Source organism: Neopelma chrysocephalum, unplaced genomic scaffold, assembly GCF_003984885.1.
Source record: "Neopelma chrysocephalum unplaced genomic scaffold, ASM398488v2 Primary Assembly neopelma1_253, whole genome shotgun sequence".
Lineage (NCBI taxonomy): Eukaryota > Metazoa > Chordata > Aves > Passeriformes > Pipridae > Neopelma > Neopelma chrysocephalum.
In genome coordinates, this window is record NW_020897915.1 from 2525228 (window position 1) to 2543129 (window position 17902).

The 17902-nt window shown below is 39.7% G+C and overlaps 1 protein-coding gene across 1 annotated transcript in view; it reads right to left on the minus strand.

Annotated features, from left to right (window-relative positions):
• Positions 1-559: 559 nt before the first annotated feature.
• The window catches only part of KLHDC1 (kelch domain containing 1), a 20463-nt gene continuing 3120 nt past the window's right edge, over positions 560-17902 (minus strand). The window contains exons 3-13 of the mRNA XM_027704012.1: positions 17085-17202; positions 16323-16441; positions 14542-14620; positions 13483-13566; positions 12604-12687; positions 7788-7846; positions 6115-6227; positions 5636-5708; positions 2468-2552; positions 1894-1946; positions 560-1521 (exon numbers count right to left, since the gene is read on the minus strand). Coding sequence (XP_027559813.1) covers positions 1347-1521; positions 1894-1946; positions 2468-2552; positions 5636-5708; positions 6115-6227; positions 7788-7846; positions 12604-12687; positions 13483-13566; positions 14542-14620; positions 16323-16441; positions 17085-17202 — 1042 coding nt within the window. The 3' untranslated portion in view covers positions 560-1346. The remainder of the gene's footprint in view (positions 1522-1893; positions 1947-2467; positions 2553-5635; positions 5709-6114; positions 6228-7787; positions 7847-12603; positions 12688-13482; positions 13567-14541; positions 14621-16322; positions 16442-17084; positions 17203-17902) is intronic.

Sequence of the window (17902 nt, forward strand, 5' to 3'; positions counted from 1 at the left end):
AATTAACCTTGGGGATACCTGAGCCTTCCAAAATTAACCTGGATGGGTACCTGAACCCCCAAAATTAACCTTGATGAGCACCTGAACCCCCCAGAATTAACGTGGGGGAGCACCTGAACCACCACAATTAAGGGGGGGGCCTTTTGAAGCCCCCAAATTAACTTTGATGTGTACCTGAACCTCCCCCCAGTTAACAGTGGGGAGCACCTGAACCCCCAAAAATCAATTCTTAGGGAGTACCTTAATCTTCCAAAATTAACTCTGATGGGTACCTGAACCCCCCAAAAATCAAATCTTAGGAAGCACCTGAACCCCCAAAATCAAAGCTTACAGAGCACCTGAAACTCCCAAATCAAACCCTGGGAGTGGGGATTACCTGAACACTCCCCCCCAAAAAGGAGGGAGGGAGGGAAGGAAAGGATTTTAGCACATAACATTACAGCTCTGTTACAAAACCCAGTCACAAAACTTCCCTCTTTGATACAAATTTGCTTCCAAATATCCTTTCCCCAAATAATGAAGTTTTACAGACTGTAAAAACACCAAAAACTTGTCAAAATGGATCTCAATTCAACTCTCTATAAAATTTTAATGACTGTGCTCCTGTTAACTAAATATTTGAAACAGAAAAATAGCCCGTTCTTCATTTGCTCTTTTTAAACAATAAATAAGCAACTCTTTGTGTTTGTTTTTTTTTTAAACAAGAATGAAATATAAACTTTACACATCCAAAATACAATATACAACTTATTTCCAAAAGGACTTAGTGATGACAGAAACAGTAAAACGAGGTGATGAGCAGAAGTTTTCCTACAGACAACAGGTCACGCTGCTCGTCACAGGTTTTTCTTCAAGTTCCACGGTTCCCTTATGGATTTTCCTACTTGGAGCATGAGGTGGGGCTCCATTGTTTGAGTGGATGATGAGAGGAGAGTCTGGTGGAATCAAACAATAAGATTTGGTGGCGCTCCCAAATTTGTTAGCTTTTAAGACTGACGAGTGTGGATCTCCCCAGGCCACTGCGCTGAACTAATTTAGGCTGATGTGATAAGGCTGGAGGAAGATTTTTAGACCTAAGCCATATTTTTATCCAACTGAAAAGGTTTTGTATCCCCTTCCAAAAGAACAAGGCGGATGGACTGTCTCCTTAAGACCACAACAGAAATGAACAATATATACAAATGAAGTCGCATTCGTTTCCTACGCAGAAAACAAGAGAGACTTCCCATAAAAAGGATTTCTTTTGTTCTCAAACTTCACTTAAGAAACTTCAGCTTAACACACAGTTGTTCTGGAACAGCAGTAACAAAACACTTGGAGGTGTCCCAGGGTTTCCCTGCCCTCGTTCATGTGGCGTTGAGTTGACTTTGTCTTTCGGTCTCGGCTTTCCTCTCCTGCCGGTGGGTCACCGCGGCCCAGAAGGTGATTTTTTTCAGCACTTCCTGCAAAAGTTTGGATGGCAGGCAGGGAATTTGGTTCCTCAAGAGAGCTGCGTTCTTCCCAATGCAGTCAAGACACAGCCTGAAGAAGGAAAACAGGAAAAAAAAATGTTTCAGTAAATGGTCTGTAATCTGAAGACAAAGTGACAACTTATTAAAGTTGGTGTTGTGCATTAATTACAGATGTTGTGGGTGCACGTGCAGGAGAATTACACACCACCAGGGATTAAAGTGCTGTGGGTCATCACACATGGCATGGTTCAAATATTTACTGAGGAGGTAATTTGGTATTTTACCTGCCTGTGCAGGAGCACGTGGCTAAAATAACCCTTGGAGCAAGCGGGTCTGGTGGAAGGTGTCCCTGCCCATGGCAGGGGGTGGAACTGGATTGTCCTTAAAGTCCCTCCCAACCCAAACCAGTCTGGGATTCAGAGATCCTGTAACCACAACTCACCTGAGGAGGGAATAAGGTTGAGTCTGAAATATCAACAAGTCACTGCAGTGACCCTGATCAAGAGAAAAAAAAGGAGCCATTAAAATGGCAAACAGTTTATCTCAGCAATAGTGCTGCTTTCTAGATTGTCACATTAATTACCACATGCATGATTTAAAACTGATAATACCTAAATAACTATTTATGAAGAATCTGAACTACAAATCCCTCTTTATTCCACCAGTCACGAAAGCTTCAGGTGGGGATTCCTCAGTGGTGCATAATTTATAATGGTTTTCAGTTACCAATTTGAGCCAACATCTCAATCTGTTTGTTTGCTTTTTTTAATTTAAATCCCATCTATAAATACATTAATTGATTTGCTCAGAGAGGTTGTGGACTCCCCTGGATCCCTGGAAGTGTCTAAGGCCAGGTTGGATAGGGCTTGGAGCAACCTGGGCTAGTGGAAGGTGTTCCTGCCCCTGGAACTGGGTGGGCTTTAAGGTCCCTTCCAACCCAAACCATTCCACGATTCCATCATTTTATATCAATTATAATTATCCTAGTGATAGGATTTATTATCCAGTTTACTGACTGTGTCCATGAAAAGCAGGTCATCTTTGCTCCCACCAAACACCATCACTTCTCCTTCTTTTCCAAGGCAGGCTGTGTGCCAGAGTCTAGAAATAAAACCATAAATGCAATTAGTGCCCAAGGAACAACATCAGTTTTGTGTTATCAGCAAGACAAAAACATTATTTCAGAACTGTTCAGTGGTAAAAAATAGTAGCTTAAAATATATTACTCATTAGTTTAACAATATAAAAGCAGAGAGCAATGTGACTATCCATCTCATGAGAATTATTTGCATACAGACCAATATATTTCATCATTATTTGACTCTTCTGTACCCTGGTTATATAAACTTTGTCTTATTTATCACTACATTGGAAAATTTTTAGACAAAAACATTTCTCTGCAAACAAAGCTTTGGCCAAGGGCGGCTTTTCTTTTCCTTTTTAAATTTTCCACTATTTCTTTGCTTCAGAAGTACAATTCTAGTGGCTTTCAGCCCGTGGGGTTCTCAGTACTGACTTGGATCCCTGAGCACTGGGAACACCAGTTATCCTGTTTCAGTCTTACACTTGCCCCAAAGATCCCTGGGGATCAGTTCCTGTGGGTCAGTCACACCACGTCAGGGTTTGTGTTGTGCATATAAAAATACACGACATCAAAGAGACCCCACAAAACCACCACCTGATTTTATAATCAAAGATTCTGCAGCCACGCCTTGCTAGATTTATTTTTTTTATTATTTGCAGATCAAACCCTCTAATTTCTCTGCTGGTCTATCACCAGTGAATGTCACAAGAGCTCTGGCCCTTTAGAGCTACAGAACCAAAATAAAATGCCCCACTAAATTTTCATGCAAAAGTAAACGTTCCCACTTTCTTACTCCATTCACATCCTTAGGCTAAACTGTATCCCACTTTTTCCCTTCCTCCTACCTGTGGATAGATCTGTCTCTGCCTGATCTGCATTAGGAAAACTCTGGCCTGGGCTTGGTCACGAAGAACAGTGGGAAGCCTTTCCTGCCTGGGCTCTGGTGACATCCTATCTCGCAACCTGAGGCTTTTCCTACAGCCTGACAAGAGTTTCTGTCCTCCCACGGCTGCTCTAACTTATCACCTAAACATTCTGACAGAGCACGTTATTGAAATCACACACATCCTTCAGACACAGCTCTTCCAGCCACAATAACAGCATGAAAACACTGGGAATCCAGGAGTCACACAGGAGTTTGTTCTGTTTTAACCAACATGCAAAACATTGGCTGAAGTGCAACTGATGGGCAGAAAAGAGGAACAGTATTTTCTACCAATACAGAATCACCTGGGAAGACAATTTTTTTTAGAAAGTACTAAAAATGAAGGTTAAAGGAAATTATTCTTTAGAGAATTTAAGGAGGGAATCAAATTTGCAGAAGCATCTAGAAAAGGCACTAATGAATGTGTGATATTCTGGGTATTATTAGAAAATAATAAAAATATATATAAAAGAAATACATGTGTAAGGATTATTGCCCCTGTATTTTAAGTCAGAGGAGCAACTGAACTGACTTAAACCTTTTCCAGCTGCAGAGATCCTGCAGTAATCCTGGATACAATTATGGCACAAGGAAGTACTTCACACTCAAAATAGTTCAATATACAGACAGGCTTTTGGTGTGGCCCCTTTTATCCATGTTTCCTGGAGCCATTCCAAATCCACCTGGACGTGTTCCTGTGTCACCTGCTCCAGGTGACCCTGCCTTGGCAGGGGGGTTGGACTGGAGGATCTCCAGAGGGCCCTTCCCAGCTCAGCTATTCTGTGACTTCCTGGGAAAGGTTAATGAAGTTTTTGGGGGATGTTTGGTTTTTTTAAGGAGGGGAGGTCCTTTCCTTCAATAAAGAATTAGGTCAGGGAAAGGTCCTCAGCCTCCAACCCAAATATACAATCCTCAGGTGGTGGAGGACCACAGGACACGTTTGGAACTGAGGGAGCTCTGAGAGTCCTGTCAGGATGGAATCCAAAGGCTCTGCTCTCCCAGGATGGGCTGGCACAACACCTCCACTCGGATCCCACAATGGGATCTGCCCTGGAATTGCCTGGAAACCACTTGGGGCTCAGGAGTCACTGGTTCCTACCATCCAGCCCCTCTGCCAAGCCAGGCACAGATGTTATTCCAGTTTTACTGCAGAGAAAAAAGGCTGAGCTGCAGCTCCTGGGGCTGCTGACTGTACAAACAGCACATTCTGTCCCTTCCTGGTCCTTTTCCATGATTCCCAGTGAAAATAATGACACAGGGAGGGCTTGAAACCATCCATGTGTAAAGAACTGAACACAGATCCTTGGCTGCTGCTGCTGTGCTTTATTTAAGGCAGCCATCAGTCCCTTCATCTGTCAGCTCACTAATCATAAAAAGGAAAATATTCTGTGAATTAAGGTAGTTTATTTGGCCTTGAAAGAGCCTGAAGCACAAAAAAGCAGAAAACTTGGTCTAGCTGTGGCTGTTATGTTTAAAAGGCACCCTAGAATAGGATAAAACAGGAAGAAAGTTAAATGAGGTAAAGATATTTCAGTAGCAGAAGACGAGGCAGGAATCATGCAAATGCCAGACCAGAATTGTACATATTTATATCGTAAAAGAATAATAGAAAATCGTGCTGAAAGTTCCTGGGTGGATGGAGAGAATTAATTCCATGTAAACCTGAATATTTACTACCTACAGCAAATCAATTCAACAGTAATTCTCTTATAAAAACACACATTGCTTCAAACACTGCATTAATAAACAAGATATTTTACTTTTGAACCCCGAAAGATGCATCCACTTTTTCATGGTTCTCTATTTCTAATAATGTATCAACATTAATCAACTTTTATTATTCTCTTTGGTTATTAATTCCTCAAAGGTTTTGAGGCATTTCCTTATATAACAATAATTTGGCTGAAGAAAACCAGGTTGGTTGGACACCCAGCTCCTTCACCACAAAAACATCTTTCAAGGCAAATGAACATCAACCACAATAAATATAGAAACTCAAAATGCTGTATCAGGCCTGAAGGAAAATAAGGCATTAAAGCAAACTATTCGATCATACTGCATTAATTTTCTAAAATATTCATATAATGTCGTTTAAAAATACTGTTCAGTAATTTAAGAATCAGTTAATTTTTAAAAATGATTTAATTTCAGCACACATGGTCTGTGCTTTTATACCTAGGCCTACTCTTAGGCAAGTGGGTGAGTTGTTTCCATCCATTTGTTGTAATGCTGTGGATCCAGCCATCACCTACAAGGTAAGAACATGCATTAGTGCCATTTTTTGGGCCAGAAATTACCTTTTTTTTAATTTATACAAGCAGCTCTGTGTTCTGAGAACACGTTACATTCAGGTAACAATAACACCATCACTGCATTAACCTGCATCTTTTTTGCTCCTTGTAATTTAACTGAACACACACTGCATTGAAATCTGGAATTAAAATACACTTGATTTCTTTTCTTTTGGATGAACTGAGAAAATCACCCCCTCCCAGTGGATTTATCCATGAAACTTAAAATTATTTTCAATGATTTCATGAAAACAAGTTGCCTTTTCTAAAAAAAGGGAACTCACAGAAGACTATCCCACTTCCTATTTCTCATTTTTCCCTGTGATTTGAATAGAATAGAATTATAACCTCTAAATTACTTACTTAAAGGAACATTATCAGAACTTAGTCCACCAAAAAGAAAAAGTCTGTCATCTCCTATCGGAGTCAACGTGTGCCAGGAGCGATCCTTTGGTTTCTCTCCACTGATATTAATTCTTGGTGAAACAAAGAAACAAAAAAAATACAAAATTTGCAAAGAATGCTGAAAATTAACTTGGCAGAAAATTTCTTAGTTTGTCCCAGAACAAGCTTGGATGTTTTTCCCAGTGAAAAAGCAAAGACAGCAAAGACTAAATAATCAAATCAGCTGCACCTACATGTAGATAAAAAGTTACTGTGATTAAATTTAATGAATCCTCTCCAGTCCTAGGAAAAGGGTTTTAAATGACCTGAGGATTGTGGCTTTACCTTTGATCCAAAAGTCACCACCCAAATTTTGAGATAAATGTTAGTAAGAAGGTGATTTGTTAAGTACCAAACAGATGCAGGTTTATTATTGCCAAAATCTGCTTGTGTTAAAAACAAAAAATAGAAACCAGATACTGAGGGGTGACGAAATTTCAATTTTCACGCTGCAAAAAAACGATCACAGAAATACCAGAAATAACATAATATTGAACATTTTTGAGCAACAAGTCAGTGGAGCAAAGGGACTTCTGGGTAGTGGCAGCTAAAATAACAACTGCAATCCCCTGCTGGATGATATTCCTGATTTACTAGGTTTATATTATGCAATTCCTTAAGAAACCTGTGTAGAGTTGAATGAGAAAGAAACTTGACTGGTTAGTGGGGCTTTAAATAAAATCATTATTGGATTTGGAGCTTTTCTGCTCTTATTTTACAGTGTTCCTGTGGGGAATCATGGCACTTTTGGAGTAGAATTCTTTATATTGTGATCATCCCTTACAAATGCCTGTTTTTTAACACCACTGCTGATTTTAGTGTGTAACCAGAAACAACTTTTCAAACAATTTGTGCAAAGACTGACTGTAAACTGGAGTCAAAAATGTAAATACTGATTTGACATTGTCCTGAAAGATACACTGAATTTTTTTCTCCTTTTGTGATCAGGAGATGAAATAAATAATGAATAAATATAGACCCTTTATACCTCCTGTGAGGTGCCACCACAGCAGCAGACACTGTGAGAAGGCTCTTTTTTTGCCCATAATATCTTAAATCTCTTTTTTTTCAGTCTCTCAAAGACTCTTTGCCTGGAATGGCTGGATAGGAAGGCTCCTAAATTTACAATGATCCAACACTAAATCATGGGTAAGCCTTGGGAGCCTTTCTTGAATTACAACAAAGAAATAACTGAGTTTTGGAAAAACATTCAGTTTTTAGGATTTCATGGCCTTTTATGACAGAGACCCTTCCCCAATCTGTGCTGTAATTAGCCAACTACAGATACTAAAAACAGCATTAGAGAAGACATCAGAGCTGAAATTCCATATGGATAAATGCACCCATCTTGAAAATTAGGATGTTAAATCACTACATGCTGTGCTTGAAACAGCATCATCAATGCTTTGGTGCAGAACAGAAAAAGCTTAGTAACCACTATCAAATTAAATTAAATGGAAATCACAATATAGCAGCTGCTAAAATAGTCCCCAAACCCTCATTCTCCTCTTGGAAAAGCTCTGGATCTATTTAACAATAAGTTTCAATCTGCTACATTCAGTTTTAAGTGTTAGAGGGGGGTGGAAACTCACCTTCCAGACCAAGTCCAAGTGTCTAAATTCAGGCAGTGCAAATCATTCATTCTGGTTTGCTGAAACAAAGAAATAAAATCCCACTTGTGTCATATTAAGCAAACAAGAAGCAAAGCATTTCAGTGAGGCCTTCCTGGGACAGAATATTACAAGTGACAATATTTTGAAGCAACCTGTACCCGTGTGCCTTAATATAAATCTGTTTTCTGTGGCAGATGAAAAGCATTTCTTCTCAAAAAAAAAAAAACCACAAAAAACTGAACATGCAACTCTCAGGAAACTGCCTGTCAGGAATATTTCCAGTCATGCAATGGCACTATGGGGCCAATTTTAGCTTTTAACAGTGAAGAACTGCGTGATGTTTATTCAGTTCCTGCAAATGTATTTAACTTTCACCCACAGGATTCATGGGAGGTAAATGCACAAGGTATTTTACTCTCACAGAGTTGCCTCACATTATTTTTCTTTACTCTGTATCCTCCTGCCTAAATCCTTGGAATATCCTGGTAGTGCTCAGTGCATCCCACCAAAAAAAGTCCATCACGCCTGTGGTTTTCTCTCTTGCCCTTTCACAAAGTTACTACCAGCAATGACAAGGTTTTAAGACCCTTTAGCACTTGCCACAAACATAATATAAAATGGGAAATGAACACACTTTCCTGTCTGCCTGTGATGTGAGATGGAGAAGTCACTGACTGCCTTAGGGCTGGGGGAGAAGATAAAAAGAATTTCTCTGCTTTAGATTATTTTCAACGACTCACAACACACTCCACTGACACCTGCAATTCCCCTGGGTGCTACAAAAAAGATCTGGGAAGTAGGGAAATGTATCTTGCCTTACCTTCCAACTCCTTTTCTCCTAGGGTAGTCCATAGATCTATTAGAATAAGCCTTTCTCCAGCTGGCAGATCCTTTTGAGGCAGAAACTAGGCTGGTCATGTAAGTCAGAACAGGAGTGGTTTTACCCCTGAGAACTCAGCCAGGGAGTGAGTGTGAGAGACTTCCAAAGCTGTCCATCAGAGCTATGGGAAGTCTCTCAGGGGATTTCAGGAAACAAAAAGGTTTTCAGGATAGCTATGGCCTCCTCTGACCAAGTATTTTGCTGTCCTGGAGAAGGGAATGTCAACCACAATCCTGGGATGCCTTCAGGGAGGGCACCAGGCTACACAAAAGCAGAACATGATGAGGGTTTGGGGCATTGCCTGAGAAACTTTATCCCTCAAAAGGGTTGAATGTAACAACCAAGTGTGGGTCCAGCTGACAGCCAGGGGAACAGATCTGTCTTCCATGACAAGTCTATCCAGTTTCCTGCTCCTTCTGGTGGCTATGAAGGAGGTGAGGAACAAATTATCCAAGCAGAAAGCAAAATGCAGCTGGTATCTTCTGTGCACAGCCAGACAACTTGGGGCAGGGCGGGCAAAACCCAACGTTCTGGCCTCTACAACTGAAAATATTTAATCATCTTGGAACAACATGATTTGATATGAAGGGCATCTATCAAAGAAAGGGAAGAAAGTTGCTGTTCTGTTGGAAATTTAGGTTTCAAGAAGATCCTGTTCAAGACCTCCTCGCTGACTTTCCTTTCCTAGGCATTAGGCAGAAGATGGAGAAGTTTCCAGTTTCCTGGTCCCTGGGAAATCAATGTATTATAATCTTTACATTCTCATGATTCAACAGCTTGACAGATCCATAATTACAGCAACCTCCTGTGGAATTCAAACCACCATCAGCTGGACAGTTCTGCCCAAGATTCAGTCCTTTAACAAAGCCTTTCTACCCAACCCTTATCTGGGAGACTGGAAAGCACACAGGTTTACAGTATCACCACTTGCCACACACAGTTTTCTTGCAGTTTCTCATGTATTTCTAACTGGTATCTACAATATTTAATCATTCTGACAATCCTAAAATGATTCTTAATTGGCTTTAAAGCACCAAGTCTCCTGAGAGGGTTTGCATTTCCCTTGGAGCTCCAAGGACTCCTGAGACATTCTGCTTATCTCTGGCGTGTTCATTTTATTTGCAGCCCAGTAAACATTAACCAGGATCTGCTTTGTCTCAGGATTAACTTTCCAGCACGATGAAAGGCATTAAGGGTGACATTATTCTCAGCTCACTGCTCTTACAGTAAATTCTGCACCTCTCCATTCTGGAATTACAACCAAACAGCTACTCCAGCTCCAATCTTTGCCAAGAGAAGGACTGCAGTTCCATGGATCTTCAGTGACAGGAAATATAAACATGCTTACATTAAGGCATCAGATGTGTGAAGAGCTGCTGGAAAGACTTTATTTTGTTACCTCATTCTTTACATGAAAATTTTCCACTTAAATCAAACACAAGACTTGCATCAACTTTTGGACTAACTCTCCTTCCTTCCCACTTTCTCCCATTTCTGTTTTTCCAGGGGCTTACCTGAAGGAACAGAGTCCACATAACACTTCTGAGCCTGCTTTCAAATGATTCCTGGTACAATTGATTTTGATCATCATCATCATCATCATCATCTTCTTTTACCAGTTCTAGCTCCAACTTTGGAAAAAGGTGCCCTTTCCTCCCAGAAAGATGAATAGGAGAAGCCTCATGACACTTCCTGGCCCTTTCTGGTTCCTTGTAGAGCCTTTTCCCTGGGAAGATTTGTATTATGGTGAACTAGAAGGAGAAGGAGGAGCAGAGCAACCCCGTATTTGCTCCTTAATTTATGGAGAAAAGCAAGACTTCATCCTTTGGGGAGGAGTTACTCCTGTTGTCAGGAAATGTAGTGGGTTTTTGATGTCTTTAGCTTTCTTGTTTCATGACTTACATTAATTCCTCAAGCCCCACTGGATGTTCCCAAATCTTTCTACGTTTCCTTCCATTTATTTCTAGGATAGAAAGTGAATCAATAACAATTACTAAGGTGAAAATTACACTGACTGCTCTCCTACAGAATTAAATACAGCTTTCCACAATTCCACTCTGCCACGGTTCCCAAGTGGTTTCACTGAAATTTTCACTGAATTTTTAAGGAAGCTGATGCTACATGAGGAAGAGAAAAACCTTTTCAGATCAGAGCCTTCTGAATCCTGTGGCCAGACAGAGTTAAACAGAAGCCCGAGGGCAAATCCTCTGAGGGCAGATCTAATCATGCACCAGCACAGTGGAGAAATGACAGGTGAGCTCCAGCTAAATAACAAGAATTCCACTTGCAGAGGCTGCATGAAATCCCAGCTGGAGTTCCAGAGCAGTTCAATGGCAACAGGCCCAGTGCAGCAACCCTGAGCTGAGCACAGAGCCCTCAGTGCTGTCCTGGCTCTGGGGTGAAGAGGGAACGAGGCTCTGGAGGCCGAGGAAGTGACCAGGAATAAACGGGAGGGCAGAAGGTCCTGAGCTGCACATTTAGTTCTTCACATCTGGGTTTCTTTCCCTCCCAGGCCTGGGGGCTCCTCAAATGAGGAGCAGGATTTGGCTGTGGTTCAGTTCCCAGCAGACAGGGAAGAGCAATTCCATGGCAGAGGCACAAGGCTCCCTCAGCCTGACACACAAGGTTTGGGAATTTTTCAATCTCTTCCAAAATTTCTTTATTTCCTGAAGTTATTTGCAAACCAAGTTTGTCCAAACCCACAGCTCTGGAAGCTGCTGTGTGCAGCTCTCTTAGGCAGAGGTGGGGCTTGATCCCAAAAATCCTGAGCCTGTATCAAAGGCCACACAATGGCAAAGAACAAACAGGATCCATTTTGGTTACTTTCTTTCCTGATTGCTCTGAAAAGGTGCTTGAAAAAACCACTTTTCTGCAGCCTGTAGGAGGAAGTTCAAACTGGTAACTGGCTGGACATGTGTGACATTTCTACAGGAATAGAAACCATTGGTAACAGAACTGCAGACATGCCCTGGGAACAACATTATGGCAGGAAAAACAGGGAACAGGGAACAAAGGGCAATTTTACACTGCTTTGTTTGCCAGTTCTTGGATACAGGGGTTAGTTTATGGCAGCCTTCCAAGATGAAGTTGGCACATGCTCACTGCAGGGCATTCCCAAACAGCTAATTCCTTCTCTTCTACCAAAAACACAGCACTGGGGGCTTTCAAAAGCTTCTTCACTGTTACTTTTCAGAGGAGTAGAGACAGAAAACATCCCGTCTCAACCTCTAGCTGAGCAGGATTAAAGGCTCCAAATTAGCTGTAGTTAAGAGAGCTAAAACACTAAAAACCACAAATACACAGTAACTTAAACTGGGAGGTTTTTTACTTGCCTGACAGAATCTGTTTCTTACATTAAAGCTTCAGCAGAGAAGAACTGAAGAGAAAATCTCCTCTGACCAGTACTAGAGAAATTAAATGTGTTGCTGAGAGGTTTAATATCTCCTGGCTTACCATGTTGGCTTCATGTTTTTAGGTACAGATAATCAGGGAGATGATTCCTATAACTTTAAGTTAAAAAGAGTCAGGAAGAGTTAAGATTATACAGCCCTAATTTAAATATGCTCTGATTGCATCCTTTTTGACTGTTACCTCTTCCAGACATCTGTATTTCTGTCACTTATGTGCAAAAAATGACAAAAGGTTAAATTATAAAGCCAACTCATCTCTTATTTACCAGACAGTCATCTGTGTTTTCCCTTTTTGGGACTATTATGTGCTTCATCATTAATATCACAGGCAGAAAGACTCTTCTTTTTGTAGAGGGTGATGACAAGCAGCATCCTGAATTCAGAGCCCTTAACACCCAGGTTAGGCCAAGACATTTTGGATTTTTTTTCCTGCTATGAAGTGATTCTTTATAAAAAAGATAACAGCCAAGAAAATACTATTAGTGCCAAGAAAATGTTCAATTACCAGCACTCGTCCTCCAAAGATGTAACCTTTGTTTCCCAGCACAGCACACGTGTGAGCTGCTCGAGGCTGAGGTGGATCTCCACCCTGAAAGAGCCAAAACAAGGTCCTTCAGAACATCATCAAACCTCCTGGGCAGCTTTATTTTTCCAAGGTGAAAACCACCAGGAACTGGCACTAAAATCCCTGGAAATCACACCTTCAAATTTGATGTTATAGCCACATGCCCTGCGTAAATCAGAAATAAAGAGCAAAACTGGCTTTTACTTTGCAATGGTAATTTCCTTTTTCTTGTTTTGCATTTAGTTTGTAGGAATTTTAGCACATCTTGTAAAGACCATAAAATACTGTCAGACACTCTTTACAATATACAACTTACTACTGAGTTTTTATGTAAACTCACCTGGATTTTAGGAACTTCTATATAATATTTTAATACAATGTCAATAGTTCTGGAATATCCCAGTGCCTTGTCTTTCCAGTTATCACTCATGGACAGTAATTTTACATTCCCAACAGTTGTATTAAAGCTTGAACACAAAGCTTTATCTCAAAACTATCCCCCAGACACACAATGCTCCATCACCTTCTGATGTACCCAGATTTCTAACACCTCTCTGAAATTTAGGAGGATTTTTGCATCAGAACCAGACTGTGGAACAAACACCAGTCTAAAAACACCCCACGGGGGAAAAAAAATCATCTCAGTTGTGAATTTCCCACATTCCAGAGGCATTGAGTGTCCAGTTTAATGTTATAAACCTGAGCAATATTAAGCATCTTCAAATTACTTTTCCCAACCTCAATTTCTAGAGCACAGCAACTGTTGAAAACACACTGAAATCACAGTTGTGCCAAGAGGTGAGACTGAAAAACACTCACCCTAATTGCTGGTTGAGACCAAGTCTGTGTGGTTGTATCAAACACATGAACATCATTGTGCCATCCCCAGAATATCTGTCCTTCCTAAAAAAAAAAGATTAAAAATCAAAATTAAGTATATTTTATTTTAAAACCTCTGGGCTTATTGAAGGACACAAACCCCAAAGTGATCTGTCAAACCGGAAAATAAACTAAAATACAGAATTTTCTTAAAAAAAGAAATACATTAATATTTTTAATGCAGCAGCTCAGGTCTAGTTGAAGGTCATCAGCACCCAGGGATGTTAAGGCTGATGACACCTGAAAATGGGTTTTATGCTCCACCATCACTCACTGCACAGGACAAATTCTACCTTCTGATTTTTATTGTAACACACTGAGAAATAATTAATTGTACAAAGTAGTTTCTGTAATTCAGTCTTTAACATTTGATGTCAGGATCTATATTCTCTTCAATGCACAGTTATTTCTTATTAATTTCTGTCACTAAATACTCTGATCAGTCTCCTTCTTTCTATTAACTGTAACAAATTATTATGGGAAAGTTTTGTCATATATTTGTAACTATTACAAAAAATGATATAATGCCTAATCCAGGCATCTTTCTTGATAACAAATTAAATAAATTAACTAAAATTATTATTAAATCAGCATCTTTCTAGATAACAAATTAAATAAATTAACTAAGATTATTTGTCAGTTAGACTTGGGAAGCCATAAATTCCCTAATGTTACTTATAAAAAATAAATTCTAAAATTTTCTGGGGATTTCAGCTTTAAAATATGTCTTCAGATTAAAACAGGGCTTTGTTCCAGTATTTTGTTTCATTGCACTCAAAGCCCAGCACTGGAGACTTGGAATATGTGGAGCATCCACTGCTCCCAATGTGCAACATCTGGAATTTCAGATCTTGGAAGGTTCCAATTTGCATTTCTGCTGATGCCATAAATAGAAGGGAAAATCAGACACATTTTCATACCCATTGAGTGCAGCACAAAGGATCTTTTTTCCCACAATCAGAAAGGACAAATCACTTGGAATTGTGACAAATCTCTTACCCAAAATGCATCGTGGACATCGAAACAGTCACTCAGTTCATTATGCTTCCTACAGCCATAGCCACCAAAATATATTAGCCTGAAAGAACAACAAAATAAGTTCATTTAGCAAATAGCTTTCAAATCAGGAAGCTGTAATAATTAGTTTCAAATTTTGGGTTACCTACTGCAATTATTATAATAATAATAATAATAATATAAACAACTGAAAATATTTCCTATTGCACCTGATTATGCAAACCTTAACCCTCAAGAAGCCTGACAGAATTCCACACAAGGAAACAGGTTCAAGACAAGGTTCAAGAGGTTCAAGTCTCTATTCCTCTCTCCAAAAGCTTATTTTATCAGTGATATTTTCAGGCACGGGTCTCAAAATGACAAACAACACATAAGACAGGGAAATTCCTCGTTCTGCTCGAATTCCTGCCCTTCTCCAGGGAAATTCCCGTGCTCCTGCTGTATTTGTTGGCCTCCTGGGTACATCTTTTGGCAAGAACTGTTCCCAAGGTTCACCCCACTGACCTGCCTGGGAGACAAAAAGTCTTTCTCTGGTTAAAAATGAGATTTTTTTCCAACTGAGCACTACGGAACAAATCACATTGCAAGGATCGTTACACACCTCCCAGCCTAATATTCCACCCATGAACTGGCCATCCATAAGTAAAGCTTCCTAAAGTTTGGCTGAACTTCAACCTTTTGAGGCCATTTGCTCTAGTTGTCAGGGATCTTAGGAGAAGGCAATTTAGGAAATGATGGGATGGTGAAGCTCATTCCAGACTGACATTCCTAGGGAAACAGAGTTACTGACAGCATTGTGCAACACGCCGCGACATCCCCACCTGCAAACTCACAGCTCACGAAATTTTAATGTTTAGCTCTCCCCAGATATTTTCTTTCAATGAAAAGGTTCCCCTCTGCCACCTAAAACAAGTGACTTTCTCACTAGGCAGATTTATTTCATGATGCTCTGGATAACTTCATTTAGTTCTTAATAATCTTGTATTAACAGCTGAGGAGTTGTTCAAATACCTGTAATTTCCCCATCTCTTGCAGTTCAGTCAGAATTGCAAAAGCAAGAGATGGTACCCAGAGGCATCATGGACAACATCTTTAGATGGGGAGTCCACAAACAGAAACATCATTTACATTTGAAAATGTTCACTGTAAATCATATTCCTGCTTGTTTATAACAACTTCAATAACAAATTGCTGACAGGGAACTGTCTTGTGACCACTTATGCCACAATATCCAGGTATGTTCCATAATAAACACAGAATATGGAGTGTTTATTTCTAGCCAATTATTTTTTCCTAAATGCACACAAATATCTAGGCTGACTCAGTTCTTACAAAAATGAAGATGATCCCTGAAATGCCTTTGCAATTGTCAGCTATTAAACCCCTTGAAAACACGTTAAATATATTTTATTGCAGGTAATAATTACATTGATCCATATAACAAAAAAGTAATTTTATACTGATTTTTAACGTGTTAAATGTTAATGTGTTAAAACCATAAATAACAGAGGCATAATGATTTTTCATCTGAAGTCTCAAAGCATTCCACAAACTTCCCCTAAACTTCCCACCCCTCTCCTAAAGTAGGTTTTTACTTACCATTAATTCTCCTATGTGAGAAAACTCTGGTAGGAGGTTGTTACACAAAATCCCACAGCAAGTCAAGCTAAGAATGAGAGTTTCCTGAATCCCAAACCTGTGTGCTCTTCACTTTACAGCCCTTCCTCTCTGCAATTAAATATTAAATATTTTTAATGTGTTACCTGTCCTTATAGACCCAGCAGGAAAGTTTGTCACGTGGGGTAGGAGGTTGACCTTTGAAATTTGTGATTTTTTTCCATCTGTAGGTTCCGGTTTTTGTTCTCAAATTAACATAATAGAGCTTAAAAGAAAAAAAAAAAAAGCACAATGTTTTCAGTATAAAGGATATCAAAGAATCCAGCAGAAACCACCAACAGAAAGAACAACCCACCTCCCCCAAAATACACTACTTTGGATTAAAAAAAGAAGCAACTGGCAGTGGAGTTTAGCAACACACAGGAAGAGGCAAATACATCACAAAAACACAGTTAAAATGTAAGAATTGGCAACAAGTTTTCCTGCCTGATGAGAGGCTCCATTTTACTTCTTTTCTGGTCAGGAGTGAACTCTGACTTCATTCTCATTAAATGATAAAACAACTAATTTCATCTACTCTGCTAATTCAGTCTTCAGTTACAAGGACAACTGGTAGCTCTGTTTTAACTTTAATTATTACCTGATTATATAAGGTAATCACTATCAGAGAGCAAAAATAAAAGTGAATAATCTGACATTAGTCTCACTTATGGTTGTCAAAATATTTTTTAAAAAAGCCATTGGGAAAGCACAGGCAGTTCTCAGAAATGAGCACAGAAAGTTTTGCAAAAACGAAGTTTTCCCTCAAATTTCTCCTTAATTCAAATGCAAAGTGCACCACAGAAACAGCAAGGTCAGCATTATTACTCACTCAAATTCAGTGTTATAGGAAAAAATGAATACAATACCCGATTGCTGTATCCTTTATCATCAAATCCCCCAAAAATGTACAGCTTCCCATTGATGCTGGCCCCACAGCTCCCTGACATGGAAGTGGGCAGCTCCCCTTCCATCAGGTGCATTGTCCTGCAATTTAAAAAAATACATTAAGGCCTTGCAAAGCCACTAAAATTTAACAATTCCCAAACCAGATTTATTAATAATATTTAGACTTCAAGTTAAAAATACAGCTTGGCTCATGACCAGCACTAGGAACTGCTGATGAGGTCAGGCTCCTGTGGTGCAAGAGAACTTGCAGGTGAATACTGTGTGTGTTCATTTTTATGAAGGTGAAATTCATATTAAAAGATCTTTAGCAGAGCTGAAACACAGATTATTCAAAATAGGGAAATACTATTAAGTCCAAAACCTCCTGAAATGAGCACGTGGCACTGCTGTTATTTTACAAATGGAAAACTGAGGTAGAAGTAGAAATAATTCTCCATTCCTGCTCCCTCATTCCTGCTGTTCCTGTGCCCTGCTGGGAACTCAGGGAGATCCTGGTTATAAATATAACCTTGAAAAAATAAAAGTTATATTTAACCCAGATCATTTCCCTGATCCAAGTTCCTGTGTGAGCACAAACAGGGAAAACAAGGGAGTGTGAGGGGGCTTTAGCACAGGGAACAGGGAGCTGTGGACTTCAGGGAAAAATGAAGGAAAAAAGGGGGGGAAGGGGAAAAAAAAGGGAGGAAAGGGGAAAAAAAAAGAAAGAGGAAAGGGAGCAAGAAGGGGAGAAAAGAAAAAAGGGGAGAGGAGAAAAAAGGGGAGAGGAGAAAAAAGGGGA